This window comes from Gavia stellata, chromosome 3, assembly GCF_030936135.1.
Source record: "Gavia stellata isolate bGavSte3 chromosome 3, bGavSte3.hap2, whole genome shotgun sequence".
Classification (NCBI taxonomy): Eukaryota; Metazoa; Chordata; class Aves; order Gaviiformes; family Gaviidae; genus Gavia; species Gavia stellata.
In genome coordinates, this window is record NC_082596.1 from 51,989,123 (window position 1) to 52,007,616 (window position 18,494).

The 18,494-nt window shown below is 42.6% G+C and overlaps 1 protein-coding gene across 1 annotated transcript in view; it reads right to left on the reverse strand.

Moving 5' to 3' along the window:
• The window catches only part of LAMA3 (laminin subunit alpha 3), a 124,733-nt gene extending 108,236 nt beyond the window's left edge, over nucleotides 1–16,497 (reverse strand). The window contains exons 1-2 of the mRNA XM_059815873.1: nucleotides 16,237–16,497; nucleotides 10,148–10,300 (exon numbers count right to left, since the gene is read on the reverse strand). Coding sequence (XP_059671856.1) covers nucleotides 10,148–10,300; nucleotides 16,237–16,497 — 414 coding nt within the window. The remainder of the gene's footprint in view (nucleotides 1–10,147; nucleotides 10,301–16,236) is intronic.
• Nucleotides 16,498–18,494: the final 1,997 nt, after the last annotated feature.

The window sequence follows — 18,494 nt, forward strand, 5'->3', positions numbered from 1 at the left end:
TACTTACTAGACAACAGTACTGAGCAAAGTCAGTGGCAGCCATTCGGTTGACAGAACCATGACAGAACCCAGAACAATGCACAATGACTGCACAGGTGGAGTAATGCCCTTAAATTACCTACGGAAAATCTCTACACTGATTGTCAGAAATAGGTGAATACTTTGGGGACTGTGGCAAGATTTGCTCTTACTGAGTTTCTGATACTCTTTGCCTAAGTAACTTCCACTACGTGACTGGCAAGTTTCAGAGTAGGGATATTGGCCATACAGACAATACATGTCATCCAGATGGCCATTCAATGTGAAGACTGATATCCTCCCAGGAAAGCATAATAGTTCTGAAATTCCTAAAAAAAAGTGTTTCATGTTCTTGCTTTTGGCCAGCTGAATCTCTCAAGGGGCATTGTCCTGTTCAAATCAGGTTCGCACTGGACAGGCAACTGCCTATCCTTTAATAGTCTTGCTTCCCCTGTTTTAAGGTCTTTGGGAGTCCCATCCTTACATGCATGTTAACAAGTATGGATAACACTCTGTGAGTTGATTGATACAGATTTAATCAAGTCAAATGGTTTAGAAAGCTCAAGAGGAAACAAAGAAAGCGTATAGAAAAGGTCCTGCCTTCTCCAGGGCCCCATTGCTTGTAGTCATGTTGTGGAATTATTACAACAATGACCTTCTACCTATTCTCCAAAAAACCAGATGACATCTGCTTCAGCTTGTCATACAGTTACTATATTCTTTTACTCAGATGCTACTCAAAGTGCTGACACAGCCAGTCTCATCTCGTCTCTCATAACAGGTGATACCTTCTCATAAGCATGAGCAAAATAGTAGCAGTGAATTCCATTTCCACAGTGCTTCCACACTGCTGAAGTAATATGAGACATGCTCACTTACACATCAGTGTCACCCTGGGCTATGACCTTTCATAAGCATCTAAAGTGGCCAAAATGAAGGCACACAATAGTAAAACAGCTGAATAAGCATGTGGTACCCGTCAAACACCTGTATGCCACATCTGCTATGCAGCTGTGGACTTTGCCTAAACCTATGACTACTCAATGTGTGTGAAGTTGAAGTACTGTCCAATATGTGTACTGTATCAGGAATCCTCCAACACACTCCTCTACCAAGTCTGCCAGTGCAAGAACTGTCTCTCAGCACCACACTTTGCATACTTCCATGCAAACCACAAAATGGAAGAAAAAATGTATGGCAACTTCAAACTATTGTTGCATATATGAAAACCTTCAATTCACATGCAGCTCACCTTACATCTCACAGTCTGAAATACTGCATGGGTTTGTACAGTCACATTTGGAAAGGGGAAAGGGATAGGGCTTAGTGTTAGTTCATGACAATATATAACCAAAACTTAGTCACCAACCCTATCTGTCCTGGTCATGACTTCATACAGGTGGCAATGATTTGGTCCTGACCTGGATCAAGGATGCAGAATAGCACCTGAAAATCTGAATTGCCACTATGGTTCAATACTGACCAAGTTGATGAATGGTCTCTCTCCAGATCTGATGAGGCAACAGTGGAAGAAAAATAATCCTTGGCTTAGCAAATAAATCCTAGCTAAAGATAGAGGAGTAACTTTGCTGACAGAAGACCTAGAAAAGGAACCATTAAAAACAATTTTAATCACATATTCTAAGCTGGTATTTCACTAATTTAAATCTTGATCCCATTGCACTGACAGAAATAAGACCTACCCTGAAAAAAAGCATAATAAACTCAAAGCACTGTTTTTCTTCAGTCATTCAGTTTTGGGAAGCAAGTTTCTTCATTTTTGAAAAAATGTTTATTTGATTGCTTTTAAATCAAATTTCTTTCATTAAAAAACAACATTTTTTCAAAAGATGTGTTAAAAATGTAAGTAAGCATTAAAAAACCTGCTCTTTTGGTGCAATTCTATAATAGTAAAAAAGAAAGTTCACCAAAAAATCTGAACTATGGCTTAATCAAAATTCTGACAGGTTTCTTATATGAATAAAGAATTAAGTTTAAAAGTCAAAACAGTATTTTGTTTCCAGTAATGGAAACAATCCACTCTGGAAATGCATGCTTGAAAGAGGATGTATTCCAGTAAATGTCCCAAGACCACATCCTGCTGCAATCTAGCAGCATGGGTCAAACCTGATGGATTGTCAACAGCTGGAATTTAACTATTTCCATATTGATGTGGCTTTTTCCTGTTCACTCAAGTTTGTTCAGATTTGAAATGTTCTTGCAGGCAGTGGCCTTGAAGATTTATAAAAACCGGGATAAAATTTTACAAAATCATCCAGTAGAATGAGCAAAATATCTTGCTCATCTGAGAATGGAAATTATAATTCAGTTCTAGGAATTACCAATATTACATTATAAAGACAGAAAAATTTCTATAGAAGCCCTTATAGGTGAATTTAAAACTGTCGTAAAAGAGCTCATTTAAATTGAATGAGACTCACACTGTACCATTATCATTGATGATACAATATTCATGATCTCTAACAGCATGCATACTACTTATTTTAATCCAACCGAAAGAAAACTTCCTATGACCCATTGCATTCTCATGAGAATTCTAAAAATTACAATATCCATTAAAAATCTTTTCTCCGTTTCCTCCTTAAAAATTTAAACAAGTCTTTAAATAGAGGAATTTCCAAGATTTGTTTGAATCCTGAAATATATACACAAATGGAAGAAAGATATGCATATATAAAAGTATAGTATATTTTCCTCCATTCCTACCACCATAGACTCAATACAGAATACTAAAATACTGGAATGACTTGTTAGTTAAATGCTGGACATAAACTAGTACAAAAGAAAAACTCACTATGTTCTGAACAATCATCACGCTGTGTGCTGCACATGTAGCAAAGGATTGTTCTCCATTTTTGGCTCATGAAGAATAAAAATTCCTGGAGTGTAGTAAAAACAAGAACACAACTAGAGCCAGGTAGATCATCTATCATCTGAGGCATTCTATATATCTCAAGATGTGTTCAAAGAGATACCAACAACAATCTCTCTTCATGCAATCTGAATTGTAGAAATACGGAGAACAGCTGTTTCCAGCACGACAGTATTTCCTCAGACCGTATTAGCAGCTATATCTACACCACCAAAACTTCCCTCAACATAATATGACTGTTCTTCTAGACATCTGACATTATCTTGAATGTCACTGGGGTTGGCACTGCACATTATGCAGAAGACAGTGAGGTCCCTGCACTGAAGGACCTCTCTGAAAGATGCCCTGCAGTAGCAGACGCACAACCTTTCTCTACTTGCTGGATATCTTAGTAAAGAAAGTGAGAAAGAGGCAGAAATCTGATGATCACTCAGCACCTAAACTAAACTTCTCAGACAAGGACCAATGCAGGAATGGGATTCAAGGAAGTGTGAATCGTGCTTAGTGCCTGCTCCAGAACACCCCTTAGTGCCACTGATTTCACAGGGTTGGCATGTGCATGTCCATTAGTTTCTTAATGCAATGAAGCCTTAAGGTCTTAAGTATTGATTTTTCCTCGAAGACCGAGACATAAAATAACAATCTATTTAAATGAAATAAAAATCCCATGTATTCTGGTTAAAATGAAAGGCTTTGATTTCTTGTGGTTGCAAAGAGGTCAGCACCCCCTTTCTTCAATAACATCTCAGTAGGACTTGAGGCACCCTTGCAGATCCAGAGACTTACTAAAATACTCCTGACAGTATTTGGTAATTGCCAACAATGTATTTTGCGGATGAAACTGCAATATAAAAATGCCATCTGGAGAGAGCTGAACCAGCCTTTTTGACAGTTGCCAGCTACTCTTCTGGGTATGTAGAAAAGCAGCTATGGCAAAGGTGTAGAGAACGGCCCATGTGGGTAGTACCTGAGAGGCATTAGATCCACTGAATGTTTTCCATACAGTTTAACCACATACACGTATATACAGCAATGCTAACAGTGTGTAAACAGTGACCGGAGAGGCTCCCACTGCACAGCATGCTGAAGTCATTCCTTGCATGCCAGCTTCACAGTCTGGGGTGCAGAAGCCAAGAGTAACTGCAGGACTTCCAACATTGTACAGTTAGCACTGTACCTGTTGTATTCATACCACTTTTTTCATTTAACTAGCCCCTGACACTAAAAAGCTACACTTTTATTTAGTTATGTAAATCAGTGCCTGCAAATATGCCTCACTGACACATCTGGAGATGTTAAGTCTTTTCTCTATGACAGTCAATGGGCAGGACCAGAAGGGAGAAGCTCTCCACACTTCACAGGCACTATTCTGGAAAGAAGGAACACTTCCAGAAATGAAAGGGTAGTCCATTGTCCAGGCTCAATCAGTCCCTGGTCTTTTTGCCAAGGCTACAGGCAAATACATCAATGACTGTCAGTTACTATCCTAAAATTTCTGATGCAGCCACTTTTCCATTGGGATTTAGACAAAGACCAACTCAATGCTCATAATTATTTCTTACATATGGCCTATTTCTTCACAGAACACTGAAGCTATTCATATGGGAAAGGATTTGCACGATTCAGACCTCAGTTGTCCAGGAGATAAACATCCCCTTACGAGGGCTGCAGCGCAAAGTAAAAAGAAACACAGTAGTACTGTCAGCACTGGAAGGAAACACAGGGAAGTGTGGAGGGTTGGAGGCTATCAGCAGAGGTTCTGCTTTTACTATATTGAGTTGGAAGTGAGGTATTTAGGACAACATATCACAAAATTAAAGTAACATGTAGGAATGAGCATGGGAAGGGAGGTGGGAGAAGCAGTACAGACATGGACGGAGGTGAGATCAATGAGTAGGAACAAAGACCTTCCTAAAGGGATGCTGAAGAAGAACCAGAGGAAGACAGTGTCAGGAAAGTGAAGGAGAGCAAGACTTGCGAGATTTTTTTTCTTTATATTTTGAGAATAATACCAAATTAATACCAAAAGCACATTTTAAAGCCAATGACATAGATCTATTAATGCAAACATAAGAAAAAAAAATGCTGAGCCATTCAAAAGGTCTTTTTAATTAAAGCTTTAAGAAAACACAACACATTGACTACATCTTAAAGGATAACGTATGAACAAGAAAGGATGTATTTAGGGTATTTCCCTGATTAAGGCTGGCAGGTCAGCTCAGAATGAGCTGCTTGTAATGTGACTGAGGAATAAATGGAGCATGCATTACCTGATACAACTTTTAGAAACTTCTATCAGACAGCTGCTACTTGATCAGCTGAAGCTGTGTTAATCTAGAGTTCACAAGTAGATTCACCTTACTGGGGTATGAGCCAAAATCAACTAACTTCAAAGCACAGTGTTTTGTGGCATGATCCCAAATCAGCTTCCTGCACAAGCTGAAATACTCAGAACCAGAGTTCTCCAATACGAAGTAACACAAAATTCTCTGTGCTGTTAGCATCCCCATTTCTGGGTACTGCAGGGACAATATTGTACCTTCCCCAGACCTAAAAGCCCCTTTTCTCCCCAGTGTGAACCAAAACAGCAGAGCAGGGGTCAGTGCTGCTGCAGAGGCAGAGCTCTACAAGGATTCCAGAGGAAAGGCTTTGTCTCACTGCCGGGGCGGCTCTGTAGGACCGCAGAAGCCTTACGCAGTGGTTCTCATGCCCTAATATGTAGGAGTTCTCAGTGTTATTATAGAGGTTACACAATTCCACACCGGAGCTGGGTCTAATTTCAGGGTCAGCGGTAATATAAAGTCTTCAGTAGTCAAGCACAATGAACACAATGACTATCTTTGGAAGCGCAGTGAAATGCAGCGTATGATAAGTCTCCCACCGCCTTGACAGTTTCTCCCTACAGGAGAAGGGCCTACAGGACACTTGATATTTTACAGGATGACAGTTAAATTAACTGTAACTTCAGACACATTTTAAGAAATTATGTCAATCTTTTGTAAGTTAAGAACAATTGTTTTTAATAACAACAATTAGCCAAGGCTGATTAATATTCCCAACAACAAATATTGTTTGTAAAGCTATGGACATAAAGGATTGCTATCAAATATAAAAATTAAACCCATAAGAAATACCTACCATATAAAAGCAACTCAGAAGATTTGCCAAACTGTGAGGCTTTTTTACAAAATGTTTACATGCTTTAATTGGCAGATAACATAAAAGCATGACGTGCTCCACAGGCCATACCACTTATCTTAAATTGGTGCTTTACTTTCTCTCTCTCCCCAATAAAAGTACTACTTTGGACATTACATTCCACTGTGTGCCTTTAATTTACAACAGTGGCTAATAATATCGCTACATAAAAACTATTCAACGTATTGGTAAGCACAAGACTTCACTGAGCCTGGGTCTTTCAGCACTATATTATTGCCACAAAAGCACAGTAAAAAAAATTACACATAACTAAAAGCAACAATAAAATTTGTGTACTACACTTTTTGAAGTCCAACAGTTAGACATTTCTTTTTCATCATACACTATCATGCTATCCTGAACCTTCATCTTCTGAGACAGAGTTCAGAAAAATACCTGGGGGAGTACTACTGTAATATCTGCTGAGCATTAAGCAAGCCAAAGATGAGGGCACACCTGCTAAAATTAGGCAATCCAAAGAGTCAGAGGAAGGGCAATGAATGTCAGTCAGACATTCTGGATTCAGAATTTTAAAATATGTTGAAAACTACATTGGGAAAATCAGGACCAATTAAAGGAATAAATGAGACTTCATTTGATCCGAATATTTTAAACAAGTCAGGAATAGCCACAGTATAAGCAGGTACGTTAACAAGATGGAGAGACTGCCTCAGGGATCAACATTATAATTATTATTCAGAAGGACTGTGATTGATTAGAAATGTAACTATAGTACAGAAAGTCAGAAAGGGAAGTAAAGCAGGGCTTTTGCTTTAAAGTTTTTGCTTTTTCTCATATTACAAAGTACAGCAAAATGAGCATTTTTCTAGCGGAAAGATTTAACATCCTGAAGGGATTTTGTCTTTCAAAATCCCCCCCAGCCCTTGTGAAACAGAAGGAGCAGCAGGTGGGTGTTCTGTTACAACTCTGTGGTAATGAGCGCTCAAACTTCCATCATGGTGCAACTATTCAACTAAATATTGTCATCAGACCATGGCAAAAGGCTCCATTGGGACTTCGCTCTCAGTCTTAAAGATATAATGGCAGGAACGCAGTAAATCAAAAGCTTTTGACATTGCATTAAGTTCTGCTTCCTCTAATTGTGAATATTTGATGACCAACTTACAACTCAGTCATTGCTTCCCTGCACGCATACGTACCTTACTCTTTGTGATGTTTTGCATATGCAAAAACATTTCCATATTTTGTTTGCAGAAAAAGGTGCCTTGTGTCAAAAAGAACAGGACAACTACTTAGTGAGGAAAACTACACCCCTGCTATCTTTTAAATATTACAGCCTGTGGTTCTGCAAGGTATTTAGGCACACATGTAACTTCAAGAAGATTTATTTTTGCTTCATTTCAGATCGCTTGAGGAGGAATTGCATTCTGAAAATGTCTGTCTCTGTCAGCTACTGCGAAAGTCTGCATGACTAACACACACTAAGGTCTTAATTTTTAGGACCCTGAAATAAGGTAAGCTGAATTAGGGCCTCAGTGTTTACCGGTTTGCTTGAGTAGACTTACTCTGTCAGAGTATTTCATTTTCTTCTTCATTATTAGTATTGAGCACTGCTGTATGAATTCGGGGTGTGAGAATACTAGGCAAAATGTCAAGAGTGAATCTCAAGTTAAACCTTAATCTCAGGATTTGTTTGAACTGACTGAACACAGATATGAGATAATGTCCATGAAGTGGGGGGGGGAAATAAATTAAAAAAAAAAAAAAAAAAAAAAAAAAAAATCACATGAATCCTACTAAACCCTCATCCATCCACCAACAAAAACGATCCCTTCCTGATCACAAGACCTGAAGTCATTTTAACCTTTGTCCTGGGTTTCCCTTGTTTCCAAGTAAGGGAGTTCAGAGTCGCCTTTCCAGGTGGTACCGGAGTAAAGAGAAGCACACAGCTTCCCACTGAAAAATCCTTTAACAAGCACAAGAATTTTAGCACATAGTAGTTGGCCTCCAAGTAGTCCCATGAGAAGAGGGCACTCAGTTCATATCCTTCCTCTGAAGGAAGGAAGTTTCTCAGAAGTTTACTCAACACATAAAAGAAAATGTGTCTGTCAGTAGGTCTTCCAAAGAAGCCAACAAGTATACAGTGGAAATAAAGTTTTGGATGGAGCAATGTGCTACACAAGTGGATGATGACGATGCACAACTGTTGGTCACAAATATGCTGGATTATACCACAAGACAAATTGCAGTCTGCAACCTAATCCCGTGTCTTACAAAGACCACGATGGATGCAAGCAGCTCAGAAGGTAAGGCGTGCTTTACTGGGAGGTGATTGCCTTCCCACGCCTATTCATAGCACCCTGCTCTGCATTCAGTGTCCCTACTCTGTATGACCTGAAAGACACACTTCCCTACAGTTTGCTGGGAAAGAATGATGGAGCAACTCACTTTGCAGGATCAGAAAGCATCAGGGGATGCAACACTCCCCAGCTGTACAGTGTAACAGAAAGAGCAACGCAACTCAGAGATAGGTGCAACCACTGTGTGCTAATGTGGACGCTGTGACCTAAAAATTCATCAGCTTCGACATAGCTCTCCCTTCCTTCATGGTACCGTGGAGAAAAGCAACCAAGAAAATAGGCATGTTATCACAGAATCACTAAGGGTGGAAAAGACCTATAAGATCAAGTCCAACCATCAACTAACACCACCATGCCCATTAAACAATGTCCCACAATGTCCACACATTCCTTGAACACCTCCAGTGGTGGTGACTCCACCACACCTCCCTGGGCAGCTTATTCCAGTGTCTCACCGCTCTCTCAGTAAAGAAATTTTTCCTAATATGCAGCCTAAACCTCCCCTGGCACAACTTGAGGCCATTTCCTCTTGTCCTGTCACTAGTCACTTGGGAGAAGAGACCAACACCCACCTCTCTGCAACCTCCTATTAATTTAATTAATAGAAATGCAAATTCAAAAATCACAGCAGTTTAGTTTAACTGTTGATAATCTCTATCTTAATTTATCTGGCCTTTCTGCACTGCTGCTATACTGGATCCAAAAACACTGAATGAAGATATCCTCAAAATGAGAACAGTTCCAGTCACATCAGGGACAGGAACATTAACCCCATGTAACAGAAGACTTAAAATAATTTGCACCTGAATCCCCAACAAAATGGCAGGTGAGTTTCAGAGAGAAACATTTTTCCTTAGTTATTCCTCCCCTTGCTGTCCACTAAATTGAATGCCTATTCAAAAAATCCTGTCCTGTATAATCAGTCAATAAACAGTTACTACTGTCCAAAATATATATGCATATGTATACATATATTTTCAGTCCCCAATATATATTTATAGTCAATATATTTTCAGCTGGTGTCAACTTGCAGAGCATAACTAATTTCACTGGATCAATGCCCAATTAAGCGGGCTGATAATCTGTCCCTATGCCTTAAAATACAGATACAGAGGCTTTACTGTTACCTACTTGCCTATCGCCTGCAGAGGAAATACAGGTGTTCATGTTACTGTCATATTACTAAGTCATATTACACTGGGTTTGCTGACCCTTCCCTTTTAGACCATGTTACCAGTATTTTTCTGTCTATCTGAAGATCTTGCTGGATGATAGAGAAACCACAAGGACCCCTGAGGCAAAAGCAAGACTCCAAACATTATTGTCAAAATGTGTGCATGGTAAGAGATCATGAAATCATTCTCTCCCTCTGTGCCCATGGAAAAGGAGAATATGAAATGGAAGATAGAGCCCCAGATTCAACTGAGCAATCCCCTCGGTAACCTCAGGTTAACAACTTAGAGTGTCTGTGCAAGAAAACACACAGTCATTAAAGCTGTGTCATGCCAGTGGCAAGGACCCACATCATCAAAATTCCTGAAGGAAAATAATCACTTTAATAAAGTTAACTTGGTAAAAAAATACAGAACATAAACCAGACAAAAAAAGATGTGGTGTTGGAAGTTAAAATCATCGGTTCAGACATTGCTCCCAATTGCAAAGCTTGTATATAAATGCAAGAAGTGATCAAACCTCACCCAATAGCTCATGCACTCACCTGTCCCAGATCTAAAGTGACATTGACTTCATTGTACTTCAAGCCCATAGACAGAGGAGGACTTTGCCACCAGCGCTCCGTGCCATCAATTGCATTGGTTACCGGGTGAGCTTTACTGGGATCAGCAGCATTGCAATAATCGCAAAACTGTCCCTGAAACACAATAAATTAAAAAAACAGTCTCAGCTGAAATCTTATGCACTGCAGATGCATACTGTTGTTAATTGAGATTCTGAACTACAGCATTGCCTAAAAATGGAGTTAAATTTTCTTTGTCTCTTTATATAGTATGATTTTTTAATGTATAAATGATTCCCCTGGCAATTAAGTTACACGCTTATGCCCTGAAACATATTAAATTTTATGTTACCTACTAAAATTTCAGAAATCTCTTTGACAAAAGTACAGTAAGTCTTTCTTTATTAATGAATTTATTCATCCTTTGGTGAAATTACCTATATTACGTCTGCAGGGGTGTCCGCAGTAAATTAATGAAACAAAGATTCTTAAAACTGGATTAAGACCAACAAACAAATTATCCTAAATTTTCCTAAAAGACCGTGAAATATGCACATATGTGCATATCCTGGTATTAATAAAACCATAAAAAATACTCTGTTATTTGCCTATAAGTTTGGTGTCACAATATTGTAATACTGCTTTCATTTTTTTCATGCCATTATAATACATTCAGAATCAGAGACTTCTGAACAATATGTACTCGTGGAAAATGCAATGGATCCTATAGACTGTTCCCTTTAAGCTTCCTTTAAAGAATCCCATTGCATCTTCATTTGCAGAAGCTACCACCCCATTTCCAGTCCACAACTAAAGCCACACTCCAGAGATGTCCTGATAATCTCTCTTTGATAGTCTCTAAAGCTCTTTGTACTCATCTGTACAATAATGATGAATAAACCTCAGGAAACTTAATTGTCTTCTAATTTGGCATCTTGGCTTGCCCCATAAGCACTATTTTTATCTCCAAGAATCTGCATTTTGCAGTCTACTAAGATTGGTGCTGAAGCGTTGTAATTAGTTATTAAGGAATCTTTTTAGTGTCCCATTCACATTTTACTCCAGTCACTGGGTGGAGATAATCAATGGAAATGCTAAACTGTGCTAGGCACAGAGCTTTGTAGAACCCCAATAGAAAAATGACATTTTCATTGAATGGCAGTACCGCCTTAATCGTTACTTCAGCCAGACAGTTGCTTAAACCGTTCAGCCTGTGATGTCCTGACACTGCGTTGGACTCCTGTTTTAAATAAGGTAAATCCCTTTATCAACTAAGCATATTTTCATCAAAAAGATGTGACAAATCTTTTGTTGTTTCCACAACCCATGTTGCCTGGCATGAAGTATGTTCCTACCTTTTAAGTATTAACAGAATCCCATATAACTGCCATTATTTTGTTTGTCGCTGCTGTCAGACTAACCAGTGTAAAGTAACTGGAGCAATCATACTTGCCCACTTTTAATAGAGGAATAACATTAGGGCTCTCACATTCTTGCTGGGTACAGTCTTGCAAGCTTGGTGAATTTAAGATGTTTATCTCTAGCAGAATTTGTTTAACATCTGCCATAGTTACCAACGGATTGGAAACAACTTCATCATTCTCACGTGACACAAATACACCATCTTGTGTCTCTCAGATACAAAACATAGATGTTCACTGAATATTTCTGCATCAGTAGTAATAATTTCAGCATCTGCATCTACCAACGGTTCCATCCTCATCCTGCTCTTCTGGAAAGCCCAGAATACGATGCTGTTTCCAGAAGACATGGCTACCATTAGCTGTTCTGATTCAGCACTGCAGGTGTCAACCTGGCTGACGGTTAACTCTTGAGAATTCAGAGAGTTGTTTAAAGACTTACTAAATCCTCACATACATAGTTTGGTTAACTATGTCTGGGGATCACGTTATAACATGATTCTCCTCCAGCTCTGTTAGAGAAGATGGTTTGGCTAATTTTCGTACAAACTACAGTACGCCAGGGCACTGCTGGATTCAGATACAGTTTGCTGCAGTAGACACCACATCAGCCTGTGCTAGCTACAGGCAGTGTTGCCAGTTTCTGCAGTGACAACAAAGAACATCGTGTCACTATCTGCAAAATCAATACACTGAGAAATCAATCTATGCACCACAACTTCAGTTACCACCACATCAGGGCATCTTTCCTGACAAATGCATACTTGGAGTTTTGACATATGTATGTTACAACAGTACAAGCTTCCCTAAACAGTTTTATAACAAAACATGGTCTTTAGATCTAAATTCACGTTCACAATGATCAGGCTGGAAATACACAACAATTGCTGCTACAGCAGTTTCAGCTCTGATCTGGAAACAGCCTCAAAGAAAGGGTGAATGAGCAGAAAAAAATGGGGAGTATTAAATGCAAGTGTTACATTTACATGCACCTATGTGATTTCAGTATACCAGAGCACTTGGTCTGAACTCAGGATACCATCTTTTTCTTTTGGGCCACGTAATTCAAAGAATTTCATTGCAACAGCTGGAGTTTCACTTATTTAAAGTACATTCCAGCAACGCTGCCAACAAGGCAGCAAAACAAAAAATGAAAGAAAATTAATTATTGGACAGAGCAGCCTTCCCTGCTTCCCACTGGCAGTATCTCAGGCACGCTGCGCTCAGCCTGTCTGCTACAGGACACGTCTCCATTCCAGAAGACTGGGCCTCGAGACTGTGTTTGATTTTGGCTGCAGTTCATCAGGCAGGTGGGCATTTGCCGGTGACCTTGTCACCCTCCTTCCCCCTGGTTGTCCTGGGCGAAGGAGGAAACGGGAACTGCATGAAGGATTTCGCTGAAATATGCCTGTGTGGACCAGAGACAAGCAGGGATGAAAATGTCTCACCTGTAAGTTACAGACAGCGACAACAATGAAGGATTTGTTCACTATTTAATACCCAACAGTTCTGCGCCCACTGGCAGGGCAGGACAGGTATGCAGTTAAACGTTAATTCACACCCGCACACCACTGCGAACAGATTGGCAGACAAAACCAGGCATGCCATTTACCTATCAGTTCTGGAAATATTTTACACTGCAGTACATCTCTTCACTCAACGCTGTTCTTATTAAGTCATTGTCCCACTTGCTGATGTGCTAAATAAGGGAAACATACTGCCTTCCACAGGGTTTGTCCAGCACTGCCAGAAGAGCCGCAGTTGAGCTGCCTGTGAAGGAACTGTCCACCCCAGCGGAAGAGCTTTAAGAGACCTCCAAACGCTCTTTCTGGATTTGCTGGGTACTACAGCCTTCATTAAAAGACACGTCACCAAATGACAAGCTGAACGAGAGAGGCCAATGGCAGAGCAGTGGAAATGAAGCTGAGGCTGCTCTTTCTCTCTGCCTTATTTTCAGTGCTTGGGATAGCACTGGCAACAGAGCTGTCTGCTCCCTTCGTCAGAATGAGGATCACCCTCCGCACCTTCTTTCCAATTTCCCTCTTCATAGAGGAACAGCAGCAATCCAGCCTTGTAGAGACCCCAAAAGTGAGTGACTCAAGTGTACGGCTTTGCTTTAACTTGAACTGGCCTGACACGGTGGCTGTTACACCTATCACTTTATGTAAAAGCTGCATGACCTTCCCTCAGACTCTTAAGAAACAACATGTGAATACTTATGCTGACTTTAAATTCTTCTATGTAAGCTCAGCTTCTGTAAGACTTTAATGCACTTCTTCCCAATTTTCCAAGAAAGAAGAGATTCTCTTATTTACAGTGTCTTTGAACTTATGAGGTGGAGTGGCTTAATAATACGTACATTGTGTTGTTATCACATTTTCCGTGGCTGGATTTCCCTGGCCTTTTGAAAGACTTTCCGACCCTTCTTGAATGACAACAACTACTAGTAAACCACAGAAGTATTCATGTTATGTATCTCAATGGGGCTTTGTTAAAATTGGAGAGACACGCTGCTGTATCCATGCTTATACAAACGCCGCAAGAGGCACAACATGCTTCCTTGTGCCAGGGCTGAGCTATCAGTAGTCCTTCTGGGAACTTCAATCAGGCATGAACCATAACTGTCCTCTAACCTAGGACCTGTAAGGCAAATATTTAACAAGAACAACTGCCCCCTTTCTAGCCTCTTCCTATATACAGCAAACCCTTATTTCCAGGTGGGTGTTTATATGTAAAGGGAACAATTACAAAAACCATCAATGGCAATGTGCATCACACAACAGGCTTCGTTCCACTTGCTTGACATGTTTACCTGATGTTTGCTTTGGCTGATTTTTGTTATACCATGATTTCTGATATTCCAAGGCATATTACTATGAGATTCTACTGCAGCAGCGGGCTATAGCATGTTGCTGAGAGATTATTGGGCTTGCTATTCACCTGGTGGCATGGTTGTTTCAGGCAAATTTAAACATGGGTGTTGCGTTCAGCACAGAGGGATGGATGCCTAAATTTCAGAGGTGTGCTAGAAACAGAGGACTAAACAGTTTCCTGATCATCACAACCTTTTTCTGTAACCTTAGTTTAAGCATGTAATACCTGTGACCCAGTTTTCCTATCAGTAAAACTGTGTATTACTCAGCCTGTAAGCATCACTTTGAGCTTTTTATGATGGAGGGCACTACACAGATACAAGGTAAACTGAGACTTCATGGTGAGGCAGGGAGGCATGACAGAGAGAAGTTCAGGGCAAAGCACACTGCTGGCTGTGGCTGCCTAACGAACTGCGAGGGCAAGCTGCGGGATGCTGCATGCTCCCTTCTGGCACATGACAAGGAGTACATACGCTGCACCCTCTTAGTCCTCTCCCCCTCTCTTGAGCATCTGTCGCCATTAAAAAACGAGAAGAAAAACTCTCTTATCCATCACAACCTCTTCTGAAACCAGATATTAAGGGTTATTTCACTATTAAAACATACAAACACCTCATAAGACTTTGAAACACTACCCCTTCTTCCAAGATGCTAAAAATTTACTTGCATTCTTTCTGTATTGCCTGGAGTCAGAAAGTGGACCTTAAAGCTTTCAAAATCCCTTTCAAATTGCAGTTTAATTCTGGCTCTCTTCTCCTCCCACCAAGAGATAACAAAAATAAAACAACTCTGGAAGGTCTGAGGCTTTAGGAAAGTCCCTCCTTTAACAAAGTTCTGATCAAACTGATACTGAACATCCATCGCAGTGCATCACAGAATTCAGTACATTTCCTACTCCTTCCTTACCCTCTAACAGACATGTTCATACAAGTTTCTACCAAAGGAAAAATATACTTCCATTAACCCTTTGCCGTTTATTGTTGTCTTTCTTGTGACTGGCACAAAATGTGTGTAATAATCTTATGCTATGCTAGGAGAGAACGTCGTCATCCTCACTGCCCTGTGTGCTTATACTCCTTGTCAGAGTCCCAAGGAATCTCTGGCTTCCTCCCACAAGCAATGCATGGCATAGTCGACGAGCCTCGCATTTAGTGCTTGTAAAATACCACGAAGACACCTGACTAAAACCGGACTCTTCTCCCGCCGCCCCAGAAAGATGCCCGCTCTCCAGTGCGAGGTTACCAGTGCAGTACGTCCCCATCCACCCCCCACCCCCACCCCCCCCCAGGCTCACTGCTTTACTCCCAGAAGCACCACGCTGCGCCCCGCGGACCATGGGCCAAGCGCTGAGGCCACAAAACACCGCTCGGGTACTCCCTAAGCCACCTCCAGGCGCCCGAGGGCCCGGCGGGACCAGCGGCTCACGCTTCCCCGGCAGCAGCTGGGGCAGCGGGGCCGGAGGGGAGCAGCCGCTGCCCGCGGCGGGGGGGTCTGCAGAGGCTGCCGGGACACCTGCGGGCAGAGGCGCGTGTAGAAGCGGCGCTGCCCGCTCCACCCCTCCCAGCGCTTCCCTGCGTGGCGTCCCGCTGGTCCACGCTCCCCTCCTCTGCCGGGGCACACGCCCAGCCAGGGGAACACGCTCGAGAAAACGAGACCGCGCACCGCACGGTAACGCCAGCGCCCCCGGAGGGGCCGGGACTCCCCAAGAGGACACCCTTCCGCCCCGCAGCGCGGGGAGGCGGCGCGGGACGGGGAGCCGGGTGCGAGGCCCGGTTACCTGGATGGCGCGCCCCAGGGGGGCGGCGGCCGGCCCCCCCACCAGCTTGCAGTACAGCTCCGGCCGCCCGCCGCCCGCCGCCGCTGCCTCCCCGCAGGTGGCCGTCGCCCAGATGCTGGCTGCCGCGGCCAGGTTGAAGTACGGCGGGTGGAGGCTGAGCCCCATCCCGCGGGAGCCGGCGGGCTCCGGCTGCGCGGGGCAGAGGGTGAGGAGCGGCGGGAGGAGCGCCCAGAGGAGCGGGGAGCCCGGCGCCGCGGCCATCCTGCGCCGGGCTCTGCCCTCGCCGCCCCCAGGGCGGCCCTATAGCTGGGGTGGGCGGGCGGGCCGGGCTGGGAGGCGGCGGGAGGAGGCAGGGGGCTGCCCGCGCTCTGCCCGAGCCTCCCTGCCCGCGGGGCGCGGGCCGGGGCGGGGCGAGACGAGGCGCAGCCCCGGTGCGGGCCGCCGGGCGGAGCGGGCCGCGTCCCCCAGGGCCTGCGGGTGTGCGGGACAGGGCGGGGCGGGGCGGAGCGGGGGAAGGGAAGGGTCTCCGGGCCGGTGGGGATGCCCCAGGTGTGTGCTCTGACGCCCAGCTCCGCGGGCGTGCCGAGAGGTGACATCCCCCCCCGCCACCCCACGGCTCAGCTGGAGCTTTCTGATCGTCCCGCCTCAGTAGTATGCGGGTGAATATTTTTAACGGGCCGTGAAGAAATCTCAGAGCATCCATCCTCGTAAGCCGTGACCTGTCATGTCACTTACGGGCAGTAAAGTTAAGGTTTCCCAGCTTTCTCCTCTCCACACAAGGTATACCCTGCTTCTCTCTGCAGGTCCTTGGGAAGACACCCTGCACCACTGTGCTGCAGCAATCGCAGCTCCTCTTGCCATTTGCAGTGCTCTGAGGCTGCTGGAAGCCATGCAGCCCAGGCCACCCGGCTGCAACGCATAGCCAGTGCTCTCGGCTCCTTGTGAAATGGGTGTTCCTGCTCATCCAGGGCAGACAATGAACCTTCTGTCTTTTTTTAGGTATTTGGCACAGGCTTTGGATAACACAGAAGCTGGAGGGGAGGTTGGGGAGGGAGAAGGAGGCCTAAGAACCATGTCATCTGTATCAGGAGTTGCACTGCTTAATGGCTATCCCATGTTTCACATCCATTCACATTTCCAAGCCCACAGGCGCTCACACATCCAGTGCTCAGTTCTCTCAATAAAATTTGCCAGATTCAGGCACAAAGATATGGTTAGATACACATACCTCTAATATTTTAATAGTGATTCATGTGAGTAGTGAAGTATTTCATAACTTTATGAAGGCTTTGCTACATGCCACACAGCACTAGCAAGGGAGATCCCTGGTATACTGTTTCAGGAAGCACCAGCCACAAGCTATTGATTTTGTCTGCAAGAAAATATCACCATCCTTGGTTTTGTGCCACTATGGCTGTAGCACACCATAGAGACGTATCTGTGAGAGACAATTTTTGTGTCCTCCGTAGAAAAGCTGGCTTTCATAAATGTAGCATGCTGCCAATTTAAATATATCAGATTTAGCTATTATATCTGTAAATGCTTTCAATTTCTAGAGCTTAAAAATATTCTCCTTTTCCAACTGTGACATTGTGGAAAGAAAATTGTCTCATTGTACATGTCCATCATGTTACTTCCTACAATAGTTTGTACTTCATAAAAACTATGAGATGTTTGAATACAAACAAGCAACACCAGGTTCAAACGTTCCATTAAACAAAACGCCCCATTATCAGATAGAATATCCACTGGTCTTTTCAACCTATTTCTTGAAAACCTGTTAAATCCCAAGTATATCCTGGAGTATATCAGTTTTTACAAATGGAGATCTGGAAATATCTCATGTAAGTGGCCTTTAAGTCCAGAGCCAGCAAGCTCTTACAGAGGCCTGCCACCCATTAACTTGCTGAGCATCCTTGTCCTCTTTATTGTTAGAGGAATTAAATCAAATTGAATAAAAGCTGAGCAGAGCCTGTTCCTGGTAGAAAAGAATTTTTTGGGTACTTTAATGGAAATGCATTATAAAGTACAATATGAAGATTACAATTATGAAGATTACAAAATCATCACAATCTCTTTCAGATTAGTTAGATTATCTCCAGGCTGGACATTCAGTTAGCAATCTCTGAAAGATGTTGCTTCTGTATATATCCAAAAAGCCGTGAAAGATTTTCTCCTCTTCAACCAGAAAGAAACTTATTGTCTGTCACAAAATTTGGGGAAATGAGTTTACTCCAGTTATCACGTACATTCCTACA